Below are 22,461 nucleotides of genomic sequence, written 5' to 3'. Positions count from 1 at the left end.
ACTGTACTTAACAAATGTATTGTACTGTTGGAGGGTCATGCAGTTTAAACATTTAATTGAGTGATTCTTTTACGTACCACTAGAGGGCGCCTGCACCACTCGAGAATCAACGGCATTGATATCCTATTTTGGATATGACGACACCTTTTCACTATTTATGTGGTTATTTAAAAGGAATAGACAATATTGAGGCTCTCTTTTGTTGAATAAAAACGTGCTGTAATTCCAATGAAATACATGTTTCGTTGTTTTTGTGTAAATGATGCCACTTTGCGTGCTCTCTCCTGACAGTTCTCTCTCACTGGTGCCGGCTTCTTGGGTCCGCTGGGACCATACAACCTTGAATGTGAAATGTGTTTACATTTTAAGTATGTTACAAATTATCTGCTAAGGCTAACTTTGCGTGACTTGGCAGGCGGCTTTACCTTGCTCACATGTTTGGGTCAAATGCATTTCAGGGGTTCGCTCTCTCAATTTGACTGTCTGTATCTGACAGGGGTCCAGATGTGAACCCAGCCCGCAGAGGTAAAGCTGTGTGTGTGTGTGTGTGTGTGTGTAGGGGCGGGGGGCACGAATGAGGCTGGAAAGTGTGGGAACTCTGCCAATACGTCTGTTATTGTGGTCATTGTCATCAAAACTCAGCGGAATTCAAATTACATTATTTAAAACGTCACATATTTTGATTATCCTCTAATTGGTATATCAATATTTAAGGGCTAGAATATTTCCCAAATGTTTCTTTGCTGTGTCTTATATGTTGTTACCTAAAAATCAACAGTATCATCATCATTGGATTATCTTGACTAATCTAAAAAACATTTCTTCAATCTCTCCGGAGGAATTTCGATATGTTTTTGTAGAGTCCTGAAATAAATGATTTAATCATAAAAAGGGGTGAGATGGATATCAAAATGTTCCTTTTTTCTTTCACATCGCATCAAATGACGAATCATACATCTTGTTACTTATGTACCGTACATACTTAAGCACGTATGCACTGATGCATAATAACATACATATGTTACTCCAAAGAAGTGGAACATGGTCTTTTTGGCTCAGTATTTTATAGTGGTGTGCAAATAGTAAAAGATTTTTTAACGTAATATGTCGTCATATTATGATAATGACAGTGAATTATCAGCTTCAAGTCTCTTGAACATTTCAAGTCTGCCAGTCAAAGTTTGGACACACTTTCTCGTGCTACTGAAAGAGAAAGCATGCCCAATCTGGGCATATTTGGGTTCGGCATCTATAAATTTGCAAAATAATTTTTTTTTTAATACATACACCCCAAATGATCAAACTCACAAATCAAACGTTTCTATTTCGTATGCCCCTCAGAAGATTTATAAAAGTACACTCCACTCCTGTTTTGTAGGTCAAGGCAGTGTCAATCAACTGTGAGAATGATTCATTTGCATAGACTGGACTTCAATTATCTCATACAACATAAATGCGTTTACATTTTTAATTAGAATGTTGTCTTGACTCAGTCATTTAGTCCACATTACCGACAAAAACTTTTACATGCTCCACGTTTGCCTAAAAAGCTGAATTGAATGTTACAAGGACAATCCGGACTCGACAATGTGTTTCATGAGTACTTTTACAAGTCCAGCTTGTTTCATTTGATCCGTTTTATGTACGTGTATGTTTGTGTGCATGCGTTGCTATGAATAAATAACAAGAAAACACACAATGGAAATTACTTTTATAAAGAAATATAATATTTAATAATAAAATAACAATAACATTGAATAATGGTTTAAAAGCTGATGGAGCAAGTCAAGCTACTTGCATGTGTTCTAGCTGTGCCACCTGAAGACGTTATAATGTGTTGCTTTGTTTTTTTCCCTGACAAATACACAATTTGGACAAAAGTATTGGGACACATGAATGTTAAATTAACAGGAAGCGCAAATCTGACTTTTTGTCCCCCAACTGCAGTTTGACGGTTGTCACACAGCTCCAACATGTCATAATTGACACAAGTTTCTTGAAGGAAGATCCGTTCTTGACAAAAAAAAGAAAGAAAGAACACCAAAGACACCAAAGCCCTGGAGCAGGGCACGTTTACCTGGAGTGCTGCACTGGAACCCAGCATTTACAAAAGCTCCATTAAGAGGATGATACGGGGAGTGATAAAGTTCTACCCATGCTGAACTCTGGTTGTTCAATCTGAAGTCAGCGCAGATTTCAGCGCATCCCTATGGCTAGACTTTCCCTGGCTTTGCGCGAATGCCTCCTCTAGGAGTTCAGTGTGTTTATCAGTGGTGCTTGTAGCAGATCTTGCGCTGCGTGCTTTGATAAGAACATCCTGTTTCGAGGAACTTGCCATGTGTAGTGTAAATTGTACATGTTGGAGCTATGTGACTGGCATACATAGGTCATGTGGCAAAATTATGACTTAAGCTATATTACGATTATAAGTGTAACGTATTGTAGTTTTAACGCCTTCTATGTAAATAGCGAAAAAATAGAATGGTGAAGATAACGGGTCTCGAACCCGGGTTATTTGGTCAGAAGACAAATATCCAATTTACTGAGCTAACCAGCCAGTAGTTATTACAGTGCTTTTTAGTGTTTCATTCATTCCTCACCTGGGGAGTAATGGTTGGGCTTAATATTAAGATTTCAGTGAAGTTGCACACCTTACATCTTTAACTGGCTAATGGTTGGGGTTAGTAAGAGGCTGTTGTACTATGGTTGATGTTACAAAATACTCTAAAAACAGTTGGGTCAAAAATAACCCAACTATGGGTCAAAAATGGACCGATCCTCTACTTGGGTCAATTTGACCCAACTTTGAGTCAAGAAATTGTTTTTTTAGTGTAAAACATTTCATAGATATTGGTTAGATCCTTTACTTGGGTCAGAAATTGGGTCATTTTGTATAAAACAACCCAGAAAGTTGGTCAAATTGACCGAGAAAGTGAAATCGTTCAATTTTTTTTATCCATAATTGGGTTACTTTTGACCCAACTGTTAATAGAGTGTAATTACAGGCCGGTTAGCTCAGTCGGATAGACTCATCAACTGAGTACCAAACCCGGGTTTGAGTATCAGTACCCACTTATGGTTCATTTTACTATTTTTTCCCCTGCTATTTATGTTGGCCAATAGGGGTCGCTAAACTACAATATGTAACACTTGGTCATAAATTGGCTTTAAAATGACTATGTGGTCGTATTAATTGGAGGTGTGTCGTGAGTTTTGCAACACTGCTCTGATGTCAACTGGCGAGCTATGGCCAAGAGAACGAACGCTTCGGGAAAACTGCAAATGGCTGACGGCGGTCTTGAGAAGAGTGGCGTGTTTACATGTCCGTTAACATATTCGCTAAGTGAATTCATACACAAAGTGAGTCCTTTTATCTCAGTCCGCCCTCCTCTCCTCTTCCCTGCATTTCATGGGGATGAAGTGCGACGCCACGTGCTCCCTCCTGGTCTTCTTCCCTCGCATGGGCCGCCCCTTCTGAGACAGCGCTATGAACATCTCCTTGCCGTTTTTAGTCCACTTTGCCGACGAGTAAGCATTGAAGTAGTTTTCTAGGAAAACCTCCTTGAAGTTGCAGTTTTCATTGTAGGTTCTCTGCAAAGGGTCACAAGAAGGGCAACTTAAATCCAGCCACGTGCTGCTTGCTGTACGTTTGATATTTACCTTTCCTTGCAGCTGCCCGGCTTTGTTCATGGAGATGTAATGCTGACTCTTTATGCCTTTGATAGCCAGTATGCCCCCCTCAGACACTGTCCTGATCTCGAGGATGCCTATCAGACAACAAATGGAGATGTAGAACAGAACAGGTAAGCCGCTGTTGACGTCCAGCCTTCGCCCCAGAATGCGTTCCCGCCCCCTCCACATTTGTCTTCATTAACAGAACGAGAGCAAAGTTCCTGTGGTTAATGAGAACGTGGCCTCTCTGGCTTCATTCAAACTTGCTAGTTGACCTGCCTGACCCTTACACAAGCCACAATTTATATGCCATAGCACATATGGGAGACAGATTAGGGCTCATTCCCCCCCGGGATTGAGAAAACAACCTCCTTGCGTGAGCTTTGCACGTTATAGTCAAGGCCTGCTCTTGAAAAGTGCGAGTGTACGCACATACATGCATTACAATTGTGGTTTCGTGTAAATGAGTGATTCATGCGAGTCGTGTTTGTATGCAGTACACCCGGGGGGCTTTGTTATTGACAGCAGAAGCAACATGTACCATGAATGTTAAGAACTAAAGCTTAGCTCGTCTGCGGCTTTGATGATCTTCAGAATGGTACAATATTTACAGACAAACACTTCATTAGGTATTTCAGTGTTATGGAACCAATTAGAGATGTATCAACAATTCTGACTTTACAAAGATAATAATGATCAGCTTCGATTGAGACCGTCCGTCATAGAGATATTCACGTAACCACATTTATTGTTGTGGTTGTAGTTTATAAATAGATCGTCTAAATACTACTAATTCTAATCCATCCACCATTTCGTTTAGCACAGTGGATTTGTTACTTTTCACATCAAGCGCTACCACAAAAATGACTTAGCTCACCAAGTCAGTCACATGCAATGAGGGTCAGGACTGGTAAGGCACTGATTCCTTCAGTGATGTAAACATAACAACCCAAAATGGAACATTAGGCTATATTTCAATTTTGAAATAAATAATAAACAAATAAATAAAATATTAAATAGATATTCTAATATGTTTTTCAAAGCTTTCAACTCATTCACTGCCATAAATTCATAAAAAAAGATTATTAAAAATTTGCGGCGACAGGCGATCAACATTTTTATTGTAATTAATCGCATGACTTCATTAGTTCATTAGTAACTCACAATTAATCACACATTTTATATCTGTTCTAAATGCACAATAAAAAAAATATAGGTTTTCATACAAAATGTTAAACTAATAGAAATAGTTTAAATGAATTTTTGACGTTTATAGTCGTGAATGGCAGTGAATGAATAAAAAAAATAAAAGAAAACATTATTCAAATTTTGGGGTGTTGGGCGATTAAAATTTGTAATCATAATTAATCGCATGACTTCACTGGTAAACTCACGATTATTCACAAATGTTATATGTGTTCTAAATGAACAGTAAAAAAAAATCTAGGTTTTTATACTCTTGTTAACAAAAGTGGAAAAAAATGTTAAACTAATAGAAATAGTTGAAATGAATTTTTGACGTCTACAGCTGTCAATGGCAGTGAATGAGTTAAAATGATGAAATCATTGGCATTATTGGATTGTAAAAGAAAATCAATATAAAGCGTGGACCACAGAGCTAAAATGTAAATAATTCACTGTACTCATTATTAGAGGTTTTTGGGTTTATTTTTTCTTTTGCTTTGCTTCATTCCTTTCATTCATTAATTTTTCATTTATCTCAGGCAACAACTTGAGCACAGAAGCAACAATTTATACTGTAGTTTCATAATATGAACAGAGAAAAAAAAATTGAAAAAGAGGGACAAATATGATTTTGCCTGAAAGAGAGTGGGGAGAAGAAAACTTCTTTAATCCCACCCCCATGTCGAATCTATAAAACACAAATATACAGTTCTTCCTGCAAGTTACAGTATTGCTATCTAAACAATTTAAGCCATTTGATCATAATATATAAGCAATATCATGGCATACCATTAACTGAATTGAGTGTGAATAATGGTGATGTTACCATTGGCAACAGATATTACATTCTTATAGTTCATACCAACAATAGTAACACAATTCATATTCCAAGCTTCCTTCCCTGCCTGCCCTGTGCCTAAGTTCATAATAGCCAACATTAAAATACAGGCTTTCTTTAAAAACAAGGCAGACATTTTATTTCTAAAGAGTTTATTGAATAATTTTCTCAGCCACTACAACAATATGCACAGCACATTAACACTGTACTTAAAACTAGGAAAGTAAAACTAATTAAAAAATGAAAGCAAACATTTCTAAAAGATGGAATGTAAATGTATTTTGTGCAATGTAAAAGTAAAAACTGAACTGTATTAACAAACGGACTGTATTGGATGAAGCCACTTTAACTTTATGCAAAGTTTCATCATTTCATTCAGTGATTCTTCCTTGTACCTTGTAGACGTTGAGAATCACTGCTCTTGCGCTTATCATCATTTTGGGCATGAGGCGGGGCACACCAGACGCCAGTCAATCACAGCATTCATTATAATATTTGGGTTTTGTTTTAGTTATAGAAAGGGGCAAACTAGTGGGACCCTCACAATTGCACTTTATGAATACACTTTGGCAATACCAAAGCAACTACATTGTATTGTACTTGTATTGGATTCTATCAGGTGTTGCAGGTGTCCCTCTTTGTAAGTTTGTTATTTTAGTAAAACATACTAACAACTACATGGCAGCAATACATCATACGCATTACGTACTGTATCAAGTTTTTTCAACATTTTCTGTGAGAATTCAACGTCTTGGCACCTGACCGCTGCAGGAAAGAGGGAATTCCTCTATTGGAGCTGTTTTCCAGACTGACATTGAGCATGCAGTGTTGATCTCACTTGCGAGATCACAAACAGATGACAGTCTCCCAATCTTGGAATGTTGTTTATGCTCGGCACTCTTCAAGTCACCATTGCTAGCCCATGAGTGCCTGTTGAGCTGACATTAAGAAATGTCATGTAGACAGTCCCAAAACTCTACGTCTCTATTTGTATACTTAAAATTATTATTTTATTTTATTTTTTTACACATTTTGACTTTTTCATTATTATTTATTTGTTAGTGTAAACTATTATTGAACTTAATAAGGACAAGTATGATAGCATAGCTATTCGTGTTGTCCGTAAGCATATTGTCATAATATTATAGCATGAAAGTGCAGTTCCAAATACATTATGTGACAGATAAGAGTTTTTTTTTTTGCTCTACTGTGAAGAGATGGAAAACTTATCCATTACACATTTTGACGCGTGTAATGTACACACACATTTGTCATTAGTTTAAAGATTGTGTTCTCTTTAATAGATCTTGAATTCAATATTTAAAAGCCACTTTCAAGGATTGGTATTGGTGCATTATTCCGCAATACTATACTGTGTAATTTGAATAGATTTGCTGAAACACTAAAACTAAATATAATGGCAGGGTATTTTATTCATTGGATTAAGTCTTTTTTCCTTCCTTCCTGACACAACTCGATACTCGTTGCCCATTAGTATGTAGTTCAATGTGGCTTAGAATATGTTTTATTTAGTTGCCCCTAACATCGGGATTATTTTACAATTCTTCTCTCTCCCTACAAACTAAACAACACATAACATTCATGTTGTTTTTTTGTTTTTTGTGCTGTGGTTTACTTTTTTAATCAACCTGGCAGCAGGTTTTTTTTCCCTCTCCTGCAATCGTGATCATATTTGCTGCAAACTCACATTAAGCATTGCTCATGGAGTTTCACGTTGATGTTCATGTGCTGACAATTAGCGTTTACTAGTTTGTTTAAAATGAAACCAGCTGCTATCTTATTTGTTTCACCACTTTGGTTGTTTTTTAGCATATGCATGGTAAGAACCGACTGACACAACAAAGATATATATATATATTGTATAGGTGTCAGTGGATTAAAAAAATTTAATCGCACGACTTCAATAATTAACTCACGATTAATCGCAAATTTTATATCTCAATTTATATCTAAATTTATAATAAAGTGTATAATATATATATTTTTGTCACACTCTTGTTAACATAAAAATGGGAAAAATGTTAACCTAATAGAAATTTGGTTTCATTTTTTAGTCGTTGATTCAGTAATTTCATAAAAATTCAAAAAAAAAAATTAAAAATAGGTACTGTACTGTAAAAAACGTGTGACATTGATTTGTATTGGTCATTTTTCTCTCACTACATGGCATAATTGCCTTGTTATTTTTCTCTTCATATTAAGAGCTGACTAATTTTTAACATGAAGTAACTTGTGAAATTCTGCACATCTTAAAATCTGAAAAGCATAACTTGACCCCAGTCCCCACAAATATATGCATTGTTATTTCATTTATTACTGCTGAATTGTGCTACAGTGACTCATTTGAACAACGTTGAATGCTTTTATTTTGTTAAGTTCAACACGGGTTGCGCATTGTAAAATGACGTAACTTTACTGGAACCGAATCATAATCTTGTTCTTTTCTTATTAAGAGCTATCTAATTTTTAACATGAAGTAACTTGTGAACTTCTGCACATTTTGAAAATGGTAAAATACAACTTGACGCCAATCCCCACAAATATATTCATGACTATTTAAATTATTACTGCTAAATTGCAGTGGCGTAGCCAGAATTTTTCGTAGGGGTGGCCAGGGTGACACCATGACTCATATAGGGGTGGCCATAAGTTCATACCTGAAATGTCTAAATAAGTCTGGTTCTTAACCATGCAGCCATACCATTCCCATGGCGACCTTGGGCTGCGAGCACCGACTAGTGAGCTGCATAAAATAATTTCAGAGCATATGTTATGAATTCAATGCATTGGAGCTGTTACAATTGTCAATGAGTTGCTCAGTTACAAGGTGAAGGGGGTGTCCGTGGCCACCGCGTGCCTCCGCCATTGCTAAATTGTGTTATAGTGACTCCATTTCACGATGTTGATCGCTTTTATTTTGTTAAGTTCTCTGATGCGCATTGATATTAAAGTGACGGCGCTTTACTGCAAGCCACAGACGCTGGCGCTCTGCTGCAAGCGGGCCAAGAGCACTTAAGAGCTATTTTTCTGGAGTTGGTGAATAAAATACGCCTCACATCTAAAGATCAAGTGACTTGGAGTGGCGGCGTCCATTCGGCTCTTGGCTCTTATAGGGTTTAAGATTGCCACGGACATGTCTTGCTGGAGGAAACTAGCTCGTTGCTAACGGCTAACCGATTGCGTTCTTTCAAAGCAGAGAACCGGCGGTCGTGCTAACAATTCCACCGCTCAAACATACTGCCCCTTAAACATTGTGTATTGTAGCTGCAGTGCAGTAAAGTGCATTTCTATTGGGTAATTTTAACGTGGACGTTTCTGCTGCGTCGCAACTGGAATTCCCTTCAGTAGAGGCTTTCCAAAAAAGGGGCGGTCATTAATCATTCACTGCCATTGACGGCTATAAACGTCAAGAATTCATTTGAACTATTTCTATTAGTTTAATTTTTCCCCCCACTTTTGTTAACAAGAGTATGAAAACCCAGATTTGTTTTATTGTACATTTAGAACAGTTATGAAATTTGTAATTAATCACTAGTGAAGTCATGCGATTAATTACGATTAAAAACTTTAATCGCCTGACGCCCCGAATATTTTATCTTTTTATTTAATTTTTTTATTCATTGACTGCCATTGACGGCTATAAACATCAAAATTTCATTTGAACTATTACTACTAAAATTTTCCCCACTTATGTTAACAAGAGTATGAAAATATATAATTTTTTTATTGTACATTTAGAACCAATATAAAATTTGTGATTAATCGTGAGTTAACGAGTGAAGTCATGCGATTAATTACAATTAAACATTTTAATCGCCTCTTGCCCCTAATTTAAAATGTTTATTTATGGCAGTGAATGAGTTAATCAAGCGTTTAAAAAAATGGGTGCCGTTAGAGGCACTTCAAGTTAACAAGATATTAATGCGATTATTCTGACACCCATAACATATTTATATGATTTGATTATATTGATTGCTACAGTATGTCTGTCTTTTTCCAGGAATTCCAAAAGTACAACCAGACAGCAAATTTGCCCCTCAGATAACAATAGGTGCTCTTTGAAATGTCCAAAAAGTTGTAAAACACGCACCACAGGCATGCTTCCAGTCTGGAATGTAGAAGCCGAAAACAGCGCTGGTCTCAGTTTCACATTGTGGTTTCATTTTGTTCTTTATTGTTTTGGATGAAACAATGCCTTTACTATAGTTTAGGATGATACAGAAAAGAATACACTGCTGTTTGAATCAAAGGCTACTGTGTTGAATGTCCCTGAGTTTGCTGTTTGCATGCAATTGTTAGCCACAAAAGTCTGAATCCGGTCTTTTTTTCTTCTTTTTTTTTGCCAACCAACATACAAACAAACATCTTTCCCATTCTCTTTTAGGTTGGCTGTCATACCAACATTCCAGCCAGAGCCGCACTGCCAGATAGGAGGAAACGATAACTTCTTAAAACATCCTCAGCGTGAGGACCCATTAGCCGTTCAAAGTCTGATATTCAGAACACAATTACAATTTCTGACTGACACCTCACTCAACATTAACCAGACAATTTCTGACTTTTTTTTTTTTTTTAGATGGCACTTTTTCTGTTTTGCAGCCAATTAGTGGAATTTGTACTTGTCAGAAGGTTATTTTAGTTCAGTTTGGTTGCCTGTAATTTAGTCAAAACCTCCTCTCATCATAGTACGTTTTGGAGAGAGTAAATCAGGCAGAACAAATGTGCTAGTGTGAGTGCAAGGTCACACACATTTGTCAACCAGCTCCCAAGTCGACTTCATGACAGTCTTGTTATGGTTTGACAGGGTTAGGGTCACCACCACCTGCTTTGTTTGACCACTGTCACTCTGGCTACACAAGCACATGACAACTGTTGATCATTTGTTCACACACTGCTGGCACCTTGACAGGCTCTTTTACTAATTATTGTTACTAATCCCCGTGGTGGATATAAACAGTACTGACTGTGGAAATCTCTTACATTCATCATAACATGTTTTAATTTGTGGCGGTTATAAATGACAGATTACATATAAATGAAAGCTTGAATGCTGAGTAATGCTGCTTGCTGCCAGATCAATTACGAGCTGGTAAATACATCACAGCATATCTAAGCAACCAGACACCAGGTGAGTGAAGGATGACATCAGACTAGTGTAATTGGACGCTTAGTACTTGACAGGAGCGGCATTATTTCTATCTAACCAATCATTTTGACCTCAGATACGTTTCAGTGCACCCGTCTGCAAAAATCAGTATATAGGGGCTCTTAAGCCAACCAAAATGATATTTTTAATGCTAAAATATGATTTTCATTGTTATAAATGAACTTCTTCACACACACAAAAAAAAAACATATCGTGAAGCACAATGTTATTTCAAGATGGAGAAGCGACACATTTCTAACTTTTCAGAGAAGTTCAATGAATCGGCTGAAGTTTATACAAAAACTCTCATTCAGTTAGAGTTCAGTTTGAAATGACTCCTTTCGGTTAAAAATGGTAAAATGTCAAGCGTTCACTAATATTCCTGAGTCTGCCTAATCACACTTGATATTGCTGAATGGCCTCTTGTTGTTTTTGATGACACCTGGTTTAATCATTTTTTTTAGGCACCCTTTTTAACTCAATGTGCAGTAGAAGACAGTAATGTAGCCAATCACAAACCTGCGAAAGCCACAATTAAATCAGCACACGCAATATCAATAGACGTGTTTGTTATTCTGTCTTGTGTAAAGTCCAACTTTATGAACGCTGCCGGTAAGCATGACTAAATTAAAGGCTGATACCTCAAATGTTTTTTTCAATGCAAAGCAGCATTACCATACAATCATGCAGGTGGCCACATTGTGCTGATTGATTTGTAATCAAAGTGACAAAACAGTCATCCTTACTGTAACAGTTGGTTAGATCTTGAGTCCCGTTGATGTTGCCTTCATCATCAATTGTCAGGAACCACTGGGTGCGGCTGAACAGCTGTCGGACCCGCACATCTCCTCCCTCCAGGTAGTCATAATTCCTGGTGTGACGCTCGTGTCTGGTGCAGTTCATGATGGCAGCGAGTTGTGCCGGGGTGCAGTCACTGTAGACCACACACACGCTGCTGAATAGGAAGATGGCGTGCAGGTAGAGTCCCGAGAACAGATTTGGAAGGTTCCATGTCAGCATCCATTTGCGCATTATAATACAATGCAGTGGGGATCGATGAACAACATACTGAAAACAGGCGACGAGATCTGCTCGCTATCACTTAGCCCAAGTGAACCCTGTTGAACTCTGTCGCTCCAGTTACAACCTCAGGGTTTGCGCTCTGGCAGCAAGGAGTCCTTGCAGGACAATAGTCAAGCTGGCTGTGGAAGAAAACACTTCCAAAAGTTGGTTGGAGTTGAAAGAGGCTGCAGAATATTCTGAAGAAGGAGTTGGGATGTAGTGTTTTTGTCTTTTGGGGATTTTTAGTCTTCAGTGATGCAAAACGTTGTCTTCTCTATCCCCGGAGTCTGCCAAAGAGCATCATAACACATGTCAGGAAATGTCCTATATATTCTGTCGGACACATTATGCTAAAGTAGCTCAATGTGTAGCAATTCTTGTCAATAAATATGCAATATTGGAGTATAATTTGACAGGCATGCGCTGACATGTGAGCCGTTATGTCACTGCCGATTTCAAACAAATGCTTTCAACTCAACAAAGAAACAAATGGAATGACTTACATGTGATGGAAGAACTTGCCAGACTTGTACTCCCCGTTCAGCACGAATTTGGATGGTAACACCTCAAATAAGTCCAGAAATGCAGTGCGAAGAGCTGAGAGGAGCTGAGAGCGCGTGTCTGTTCCAGTGGATGTCTGCCTGCTACTGGCAGAGAGACTGCAGTGCGTGTGCATCCTTCACTGTCGCTGAGATAAATGCCTCCTGCTGACCTCACTTGAGAGCAATTAGATCTCAACCAGTCAGCTGTGCCTGGCCGTGATGCAGTGGAGGAACACCCTCCATTTGCCTCTCGTTGTCTCGCACACTCAGGACATGAGAGGGAGCCATAAACTAAATAGCAGCCTCTCATGTTTTTGCAGACATCAATCTTACCTTTCAAGTGCTTTGTAACTTTTATTTATGATGTAATTGTCTAAATTGTTGCCATATCATAAGACTTTTGTGAAGGGTTTATCTCTCATTTTAAATGCTTCACTTACTGTTGCTCTTAATTGGACTAAATCTTGTGAAAGGATTTACCGACTAACGTGAAACCGCTTCAAAGATGAGCTCCGGCGTTCCTTCTGATTGTGTATCATAGTGGGAAGAAACAAAATAGAAAATAATGGCTGGCAGGTCATCCAAGGGGAGAAAACAGAAGACATAATGCTCAGTAATCATCCTAGTGTCAGGGGTCGTGCTCGCCTTTGCTTTTGTGATTAACATCCACACATATATATATATATATATATATATATATATATATATATATATAGTTTTAGAGGGGGTTCAAGATTGTAAGAGAAAAAATTAGGGAGGGGGGGGTATCGTATATTTGTGACATTACAAAGTGGCAAATTTACGTGAAAAAAAAACCCTCACAAATGTACGAGAAAAAACTCACAAATTTGTGAGACTATAAAATGGCAAATTTGTGAGAAAAAAACTCACAAATTTATGAGAAAAAAACTTGCAGATTTGTGAAATTACAAAATGGCAGATTTGCAAGAAAAAACTCACAAATTTATGAGAAATAAACGTGTACATTTTTGACGTTATAAAGTGACAAATTTACGAGAAAAAAATTGCAGATATGTGACACTATAAAATAGCAAGTTTGCGAGAAATAAACTCACAAATTTATGAGAAAAAACTTGCAGATTTGTGAAATTACAAAGTGGCAAATTTGCAAGAAAAAACTCACAAATTTACGAGAAATAAACTTGTACATTTTTGACGTTATAAAGTGGCAAATTTACAAGAAAAAAACTTGCAGATTTGTGACACTATAAAATAGCAAGTTTGCGAGAAATAAACTCACAAATTTATGAGAAAAAACTTGCAGTTTGTGATACTATAAAATAGCAAGTTTGCGAGAAATAAAATCACAAATTTATGAGAAAAAAACTTGCAGATTTGTGAAACTATAAAGTGGCAAATTTGCAAGAAAAAACTCACAAATTTACGAGAAATAAACGTGTACATTTTTGACGTTATAAAGTGGCAAATTTATGAAAAAAAATTGCAGCTATGTGACACTATAAAATGGCAAGTTTGCGAGTAATAAACTCAGAAATTTATGAGAAAAAACTTCCAGTTTGTGATATTATAAAGTGGCCAATATGCCAGAAAAAACTCATAAATTTTCGAGAAATAAACTCGTAAATTTTTGACGTCATAAAGTGGCAAATTTGCGAGAAAAATACTCATCGATTTATGAGAAATAAACTCACAGATTTTCGAGAAGAAATACTCAGAAACTTGCGAGAAATACATGTAATGTACTCGGACGTTTGTGCCACTACTTTTCGTCGGGTTTTCAGACAATGAGATAGTAATTGCTTTAGCAGAGAGTAACCATATCATATCAAGCATTCACACTTTGTCATTCACTTGCATTTACCTAAAGTCTGCTAGCTTCTGATTGGTTCCTGTTAGTCAGCTGATAGGGGGTCAGGAAGTGTTGTCGCCTTAGCTGCTGTGTGTAAAGTTTAGAATCCGTCTCCATCCTGCCTTTTCGTTTGATAAAGAGTGTTCCATTAACTGCCAACAAATCTTCACGTTATATACCTCTTAGTGGACAAAAGCCTCGTCCAGACTTTAGCTACGCTACGTCTCACAAGCCTGCAAGTTTATTCCTCTTAAATGTATGGGGTTTTTTTCTCGCAAATTTGCCACTTTATAAGGTCACAAATCTGCAAGTTAATTTCTCGTAAATTTGTGAGTTTTTTCTCAGGATATTACACCTCCTCTAAAAATATCTATTTATATGTGGCCTTAATACACCATTGTAGTTTATTGCCTTAGATACCTGGCATTTCCTTGTAAGCGGGTATACTTCCAAAGCTTTTATGGACCCTGAATGGCACACTACCCTGGGGAGGTCAGGGCTGCAGGCCCTTGAGTGTTGGACTTCTGGCTGCAGCCTGTCTCATTCTCATATCTTAACTAATGGTCATAAAGATCTGAACTATTAGGTGTCATCCCGGCGTGTTCGTAAATCACCTCAGGAACAGTTCACACTTGGACATTTCAATTCATATACTTAACGCTGACTTACAATGAGAAATGTTCTATCAAGATTTATCCCTTCTGTCTTTTGATGGAATGTTTTATCAAGAGTTTTCGAAGAATTTTGGCTGACCTGGAAAAGTCGCACTTAGCTGGATTCTTCAAAGTGAGGGTCCAAGTGGCCCTGCTCATCTGTGGGTGGATATCATGTGTGCAATTCGCAATAAAAGACTCAGGTTCAATTGTGAATTTCTCTGTTTAAAATAATTGAGGTTATTGAACCTGAATTAAGTGATAAATACAATTACAAAAGTCGGAGTATTAACTATCTATTTTTGCCATCTTGCCATCTGCACAGGTACGTTCAAGCCCAACAAACTCAAACTGAAATTTCTGCAGGGCATGCCTAATTGCTTTAAAGTCGTTTGAAGATTATGAATGAATTTGAGTCTCCTGATTAGTAAGGAAGCCGCACCACTACATCAACAGTACTTGACCCAGCGGTCTTGCCCTTAAGTTAAGGAAGAACTTTTTTTTTTGCAAACATCTCAGCAATTAGAACCAAAAAGGGGAAGTTAACCTCAGGTCTCATTAAAATTAAAGCCACATTTGGGCTATTTCTCTAATGCAAATGTCTTGAGTTCTGATACTGCACAAATTTTCATTTGAGGCACCCAGCACTTGAGAATAGTCATCGCAATCAAGCCCTTAAATTGCTGCAGTTGTTTAGGTTACGATTTAGATGGCTTATTTCCTACTGATGACCATGAACATTTTATCATCCATGGAGAAATCGTCTCTGAACCTACTATGTGCTCTTATGACTAACGTCGCTGTTTTAATAATAACCACCAAATGCTGAAAACAATTCAATGTTTGCCACTTGCTTCAAAAACATATGATGTCACACGGCATGCATCTCTGCCTCACAACCAAAGATTCTGGATTCTGATCTCAGCTCTGACCTTTCCGTGTAGTTTTTTGTTGTTGTTGTCCACATGCTTGTATGTTGCCTTGTAGGGTTTACTCTCATATTCTAAAAATGTCTATGTTAAGTTAAAGTGAAAATTGGTGGGAATACTTACCTGCCTATATGCGCTTAATGTCAGATAGCATAGGCTCCATCTCACTTTGATTCAAGAATATGGAAAATTAAGACTGAACTGAGATCAAAACCCTCATGTTGCTGTAGTACTGGCAAAATTAGAGGGAGTTTTTGTAGCTGGGAATCGGACCGCCAAGGTCCCCGCCTTGGGCCACCACCCAGCTGGCCACGCACTACTGCGGTGCTTTCTATTGCATGAAAGCATGACCTGAAATATTAGCCTTTATATGGAGAATTTGTGTGGCCTTATGGAAAGGCCATTTGTAAGAGTATTAGGAGATCAAATAGTACATTTGCATATTCAAAGTGAAAATGTATCCCCAAGTGTGTTCATTAAATCAAGGACTAAGTCTATGTATGAATTGTTTCTCAATCCTGAAGCGTGTCATGATTTAGAGTCTTTCCATCCTTAAAACAAACAAGGAAAACGGGCAAGTTGGTCACTAAACAGAATACCATCCTTATGCAAACAAAATGTCCGCTTGACCAATGTCTTATGAATGTCCTTAAAAATGCTCTTATGTGGTTAGGTGTGATTGATTTTTTTTTCTTCTTCCTAAAAACAAGGTGGTGTGTACAAACCTCTGCCAGAAAGGTGTGGACAAGGCCTAACTCATCTTGAAATTTGTGATAATCTCTTATGCATTAAAAAAAAAAGTTGAACATTCTGTAGTAAACGTTACGATCCAATTCTCATCATGAAAGATGGTTGTCATGCTAGGAATACAATTACTGCAATAAGGTACGAAGGTAATTATTAATTTGAGCGATACCATTTTAAATTATGTTTGTTGTCTTAACGACGGTAGTTATCATTTGCTGTTGCTAAATTTGTTTGTAATTCAATAGAGTATATTTTAAGAACATGTAAAGTCCACTCCTTTGCTTTCATCAAAATGCAAAGGGACTTTCTCACACGGGCGTTATTGAGTAGGTTGCTGTTGTTGAATGTCATTGCTGTAAATCTTGCAGTTCTCTTGATTTTGAATGCTGATGCTGAAGCCAGTGAAGTCTGTGAAGATTTAGATCATTGCAGTGCAACACGCAATCACGCGAGCTCTTCATTCCTGTTCCAACTCCAAATTCAGAGTAGCCTCCCATTGCATTCTCAGAATCTTGCTTCAAATGGGCTGCGCGCCACATACACATTCTCTTAATTTGTCAACAATGTACAATGTTTAGCCAACAACTGCGCTCTTTGAACTCGCATGTCGTCGTCACTGTCTTGACTGCATTCGTGTTGGGAGAGTGAATGATGTCTGGGTCTGTCTATTCTTAGCACGGTTTTAGACTGTTTGGGTTCAGCTTTTGCTTTCTAAATTCCATGATGATTGGGGATCTCTCGGGATTGGAGCCTCATAACATTAGCGCCAACTAAAAATAACTGACTTATAAACACACGCACACAGAGCGACACAATGATGCACATTTGGGGCAAAGGATTTTTGTTGTATAAAAGTAACCTAGACGCCCGTCAAATCAAATCAGAAATGAGCTGCAGGTTTTGTTTACGCACTCATCCCAGCAAATTAGCATGCTCGACTCTTGTACAAGTTGGTAATTAAGTCAAATTTTGTTTCAAAATACACAATTACAAGGAGCATCAAAAGAATTTGTGTGGACACACATGAACGCAAAAGTGTTTGCCAAAAGACAAATAAACTCCAAAAAGCAGAACAAAAGTCTCATAAAAGTAGTTGTTTAAAGCAGTCCAAGTTCCAGAAGGTCCAACGGTCTTTAGCTGTGTAATTCCAGCATGAAGTAGACAAACAGATGGCATTTAAGGAAAAGAGATAAGAAATACAATCAGGGGGGAGTGATTGGCATAGATATACTGTATATGTGATTAACAAAATATTGAAGTGACTTAAACATTTAAATGGCAGCGAGTGAAGAAAAGCAAATCGAAGGCCTAACGTGAGACCGACAACTGGTTCCAGTTAACAATCTGGCAGCTAAATTTTGCACTAACTGTAAGTGATTGGGAGCAGATTGACTGTGGCCAGCGAAGAGCGAATTACAGTAAACTAGATGGGAGAACACAAAGGTGTGAGTAACGAGCTGAAGGACAGTTGAAGGCAGAGGCCACACAAATATTTTCATATTTTGTTTTAGAACACTCAGCATAGAGTGAGGACTTTCCAGAATTGATTTTTGTATCTAAATGGGCTTTTTTTATTTTTTATTTTTACTTGTTCCTTTTAAACAATGTCACAAGTGTACATTTTTTTCTCGTGATTCTCAGTTTCCCAGTAGCAATAAACCAAAAGAACAGGAGGGTGTTGGGAGGAAATGGGGGCTGACCATAACACATTTTTTCTGCATGTATTTGGGAGATTTAGTTAACGTAAAATTACAAAAAGTCAGCCAAAATGCGGCAGTGTTGCCACATTTACCTTGTCTGACTGATTTGATTATAATAGTATCTAAATTTGATTAAAAGTTACTTTATTAGTTACATTCAGCGGTTGCCAACAACACCAGCCCAACATAGAAACGACAACCGGTTCTGCCAATACTTTGTATTACTGTATTTTATATTTTAAAGCTACTTTAAAGCATAGGCTACTCTGGATTACCAAAGTTTTGTTTTACAAGCCTTTGACACACCTGCCAAATTGGTGGCTGATAGTAGACCAAATTTTACGCCTGCTAAATCAGGTCTAAATTGTGGCGCAGGCGGTTTAATGCGATTTTGGTTAATTTAATCAAGGTGTAAGTAGACAGATTCTGCGCTCTGGCCAAATGTGTGCTGGATGCCGTTCATAAATATGACAACAGCATGGCATCAATTAATTGAACGCATTATTACTGGTATCGTCTTAAATATTTTTAAAGTACCTCTCTGGCCGTGGCGACGCCTATTTCTAGCCGCGCGTTTGCACAAAAACCATTAGAAAGAAAACTCCACTCATGCGCACAATTTGCGCTTAACTTGCACTGGACCAATTTTGATTTGTTCTTAAAGCTAGATAACACTTTGTCGCGAGTAGCCTACAGAGTACACCAAACCTTTAAATTGTCATCTTTAGCTGACACAAACTCAAATAGTGATTGCAGTTCCATCTTGAAAACACAAATCTATCCTCTACTTTCATTGTTTGTGGTGTTGTCTGCTTGGTATGTACATGTGGGTTCTACTCATGCTGAAAACGTGATTTGGTGCATATGTGACATCATTCTCGGAGATGGAAGAAGAAAGCAAATTCTGTGTCTCTTTTGATGACGGAAAGTGACAAAGATGGGAATGTAGTGACTTGGATAAGTAATTTTAATCTGATTACCGGTTTGGAAATACTAATGCGTTAGATTACCTATTAAAAACCAAAAAAGTTGTCAAATTAGAGTAATGCATTGTTAAATAACGCATTACTGGCATCACTGTTGTTGTTGTGTTGTTGTGCCACCAACACAGCACTGTTTAATCACCAGGGTTGGGAGGGTTACTTTTAAAATGTATTCCGTTACAGTTACAAGTTACCTGCTAAAAAAAATGTAGTTAGTAATGTAATCAAAGTACCATAATATTAAAGTAATGTAACTTGATTACTTTGGATTACTCCAATACAGAGTATGCTCATGAAGACAAAATAAATATCACCACAATATATATTCTATACAATGTGCCCTTGCTATTTGCGGGGGTAATAGAGACACGGGCAGCCTACAAATAGCAAAAATCATTGTGTAATTAAAAAGCATGTAGGCTAAAGATTGGTTGGTTGATTGCTTGATTGAATGATTGATTTCCATTGCTGTTTTCGAACTGTCACGATGTCATAGATAGATAGATAGATAGATAGATAGATAGATAGATAGATAGATAGATAGATAGATAGATAGATAGATAGATAGATAGATAGATGGATGGAGGGATGATAGATAGATAGATAGATAGATAGATAGATAGATAGATAGATAGATAGATAGATAGATAGATAGATAGATAGATAGATAGTGAATTGGTGGGAGGAAGATTTGTTTGGAAGGTGTAATTTACATTATGGTTGTAGGCTAGCGGGCTAGCTAGCAAGAAGCTACAGCGAAACTTTCGCTCCGAGTAAATTACAGTGAATACCGTTCGCCATTTCCTACTCCCGTCCGTGAAGCTTTTTCAAACTGCCCGCGTGTGGAGGACACGAATAGTCAGTCCCCCACCTCCCCGACATGTAGCTCTCTCTCTCTCTCTCTCTCTCTCTCTCTCTCTCTCTCTCTCTCTCTCTCTCTCTCCCTTTCTCTCTCTCTCATCGTAGAAATTGTAATCCCTCAAAGTAATCCCCATTTTTAATAAATGTACCTGTAATCTGAGTACATGTTTTTTCCTGTAACTGTAAGGGAATACAGTTACATTTTTTTGGTAATCTGTTAATCACCAAAACACCGTACCTACAGTGAAGCGCAGTGGTGGAAACATCATGCTTTAAAGTTGTTTTTCTTCAGCTGGAACCAACAGCTGAACTTTATTTGGGGTTGATCAGAGGCGCTTTAAATGGTGGCAGGTGCGTACTGACTCTTATTTAACACAAGTTTGAATGTGACTGGCTAATTTTGATCACAGCCACATAAATGTTTTAAGACATGTTTATTAAGGATTTAAAATGTATTCAACTGTAGTCCAGCTGTTGCATTGATGATTCTGAAATCCTCACAATTGTGTTCATAGGCAACAGCATGTTCTGAAAGCATCCAATTTATGGGAGTAGACAAAGCAATAATGCAGGCTTTTTGCACAACACATGTACACACATTGTTGCCCACTTTGAAGCACCTTTTCCTGGGTATTAGCGCAGTAAAATAACACATGGTCGCACCTCAGCCTGACCCCTCAGCGTCTGTCTGATCTGGGGCGTGAACTTTACCTTTTACTGTCTCCTTTCAGTGAAGGATTGGGTGTTTTGTGTGAAATATTGTCAGTGAAATGTGAGGTTGTGGATAGTGTATAGAATTATTTGAACAAATAGCAGCAAAGCTAGGCAAGTCAAGTTTATTCATGCCTTGGCGTAAATAAATGTAAAAAGAAAGACATCAAATACATCCTTAAAATTATGTATAAAGCATACCATAGTAAAAGAGAATTTTACCGATTGTTAGAAGGTACAAATGAGTATTGAATTGTTCGAAGGTAAATGTCAAATGGCTGTAGGCAGTTTACGGTGCATTAGGCTCGTTGTAATTGGACTTGTTAAAGAATGTGAAGCGGTGTTGTGCTTGGATGTCTGGGGAATACCCTGATCCCATTTATTGCAGGAACAGCTGTTAGGGATCACGGTCTTAACTGCTCACCATATCTGTTAATGTACTAGAAGAAGCACGGCCTTTCCTGTGACAACACACAGGTTATAAACAAGAATGCTTTTCTCAAATAAAGGACGTTGACATTCAGATTAGAAGGAAATCTTCCAACTCCAGTCTGTATTTATAATTCTAAGTATGCGCCAAGTGTTGCACCATCTATTCTCTTGAAAACAAACAAATAACAAAAAAATATGCTGTTCTGCCCAGTAAAATATTTGTTCAACAAAGGCTGAACTGGTGAACTGGGCAAATTACAAATTGCAGGCAAAGACACCTGCACACTTGGTGATTGACCCTCACACACACATACTGCAACATAAAAACTGAGACCCCTGGTGTTATTATCTGTAAAAAAAAAAAAAAAGTCACATGTAGAGAGAATACGAAACAAAATAGAGAATGTAGATCTTTGAGAGGTTGTTGCATTTTGGTGACAGAGACTCTCCAAGCTTTGCTTTTTAGCCATAATTACATGCAATATTATAAATGTAGCTCAGTGTTATTGTAACACACATTGTATATACTGTAATGGTATTTATAGGCACAAACCTAATCTCTGTTGTGAAAGCTTACTGTATGACATTTTTGATTGGCTGTCACATCAGCGACATTGTGAAGCCGTTCATTTGCAATTCAAATGTCAAATTACTTCATCACTTTTTGTTTCTCCTCCTGACCCTGTGTCAAATGAGGCATTTGCACCATCCTTATAACTCATAATGACTGTGCTGAAATGAAGGCAATGTTTTCTGATGGTCTTTTGGTCACTTATCATGAGTCAGCTGGGATAGGCTCCAACTCACCTATGACCGGGAAAAAAAGGAAAGAAAATGGGTGGATTCATGATTCTTAGGGGATTCTTTTTTAATTCCCACCAAATATGAACCGACTGGAGTTCAACCAGATTGTTTGCAACCTTGTAGGTCATGCTGTATTTTGTATAATTTTGCAATTAGTCTTGTTTAAAGTGTAATTGCAATCCTAATTTCATTTCTATGTGGCAGGACTTTGTAAATAAACTGACCTTTTAAACACAAGCAAATTTGAATCAATTGCTTATGGCCCGTAACTGCTTGTTTTAATGTGCTCAAATGACCGGAGTGGCTTTTGTATCATCTTGTGTGTCATACATCATATGACACAA

The 22,461-nt window shown here is 37.6% G+C and overlaps 1 protein-coding gene across 1 annotated transcript; it reads right to left on the bottom strand.

Moving 5' to 3' along the window:
* Window positions 1–1,767: 1,767 nt before the first annotated feature.
* On the bottom strand, window positions 1,768–12,616 carry fgf7 (fibroblast growth factor 7). The gene is made up of 4 exons (XM_077562685.1): window positions 12,428–12,616; window positions 11,609–12,211; window positions 3,661–3,767; window positions 1,768–3,591 (listed from the first exon to the last, which is right to left on the bottom strand). The coding sequence occupies exons 2-4, from the start codon at window positions 11,892–11,894 to the stop codon at window positions 3,376–3,378; spliced, it is 609 nt and encodes a 202-aa protein (XP_077418811.1). The 5' UTR covers window positions 11,895–12,211; window positions 12,428–12,616; the 3' UTR covers window positions 1,768–3,375.
* Window positions 12,617–22,461: the final 9,845 nt, after the last annotated feature.

Source organism: Vanacampus margaritifer, chromosome 4 (assembly GCF_051991255.1).
Source record: "Vanacampus margaritifer isolate UIUO_Vmar chromosome 4, RoL_Vmar_1.0, whole genome shotgun sequence".
NCBI classification, from domain to species: domain Eukaryota; kingdom Metazoa; phylum Chordata; class Actinopteri; order Syngnathiformes; family Syngnathidae; genus Vanacampus; species Vanacampus margaritifer.
This window is presented reverse-complemented; position numbering and strand designations above follow the sequence as displayed.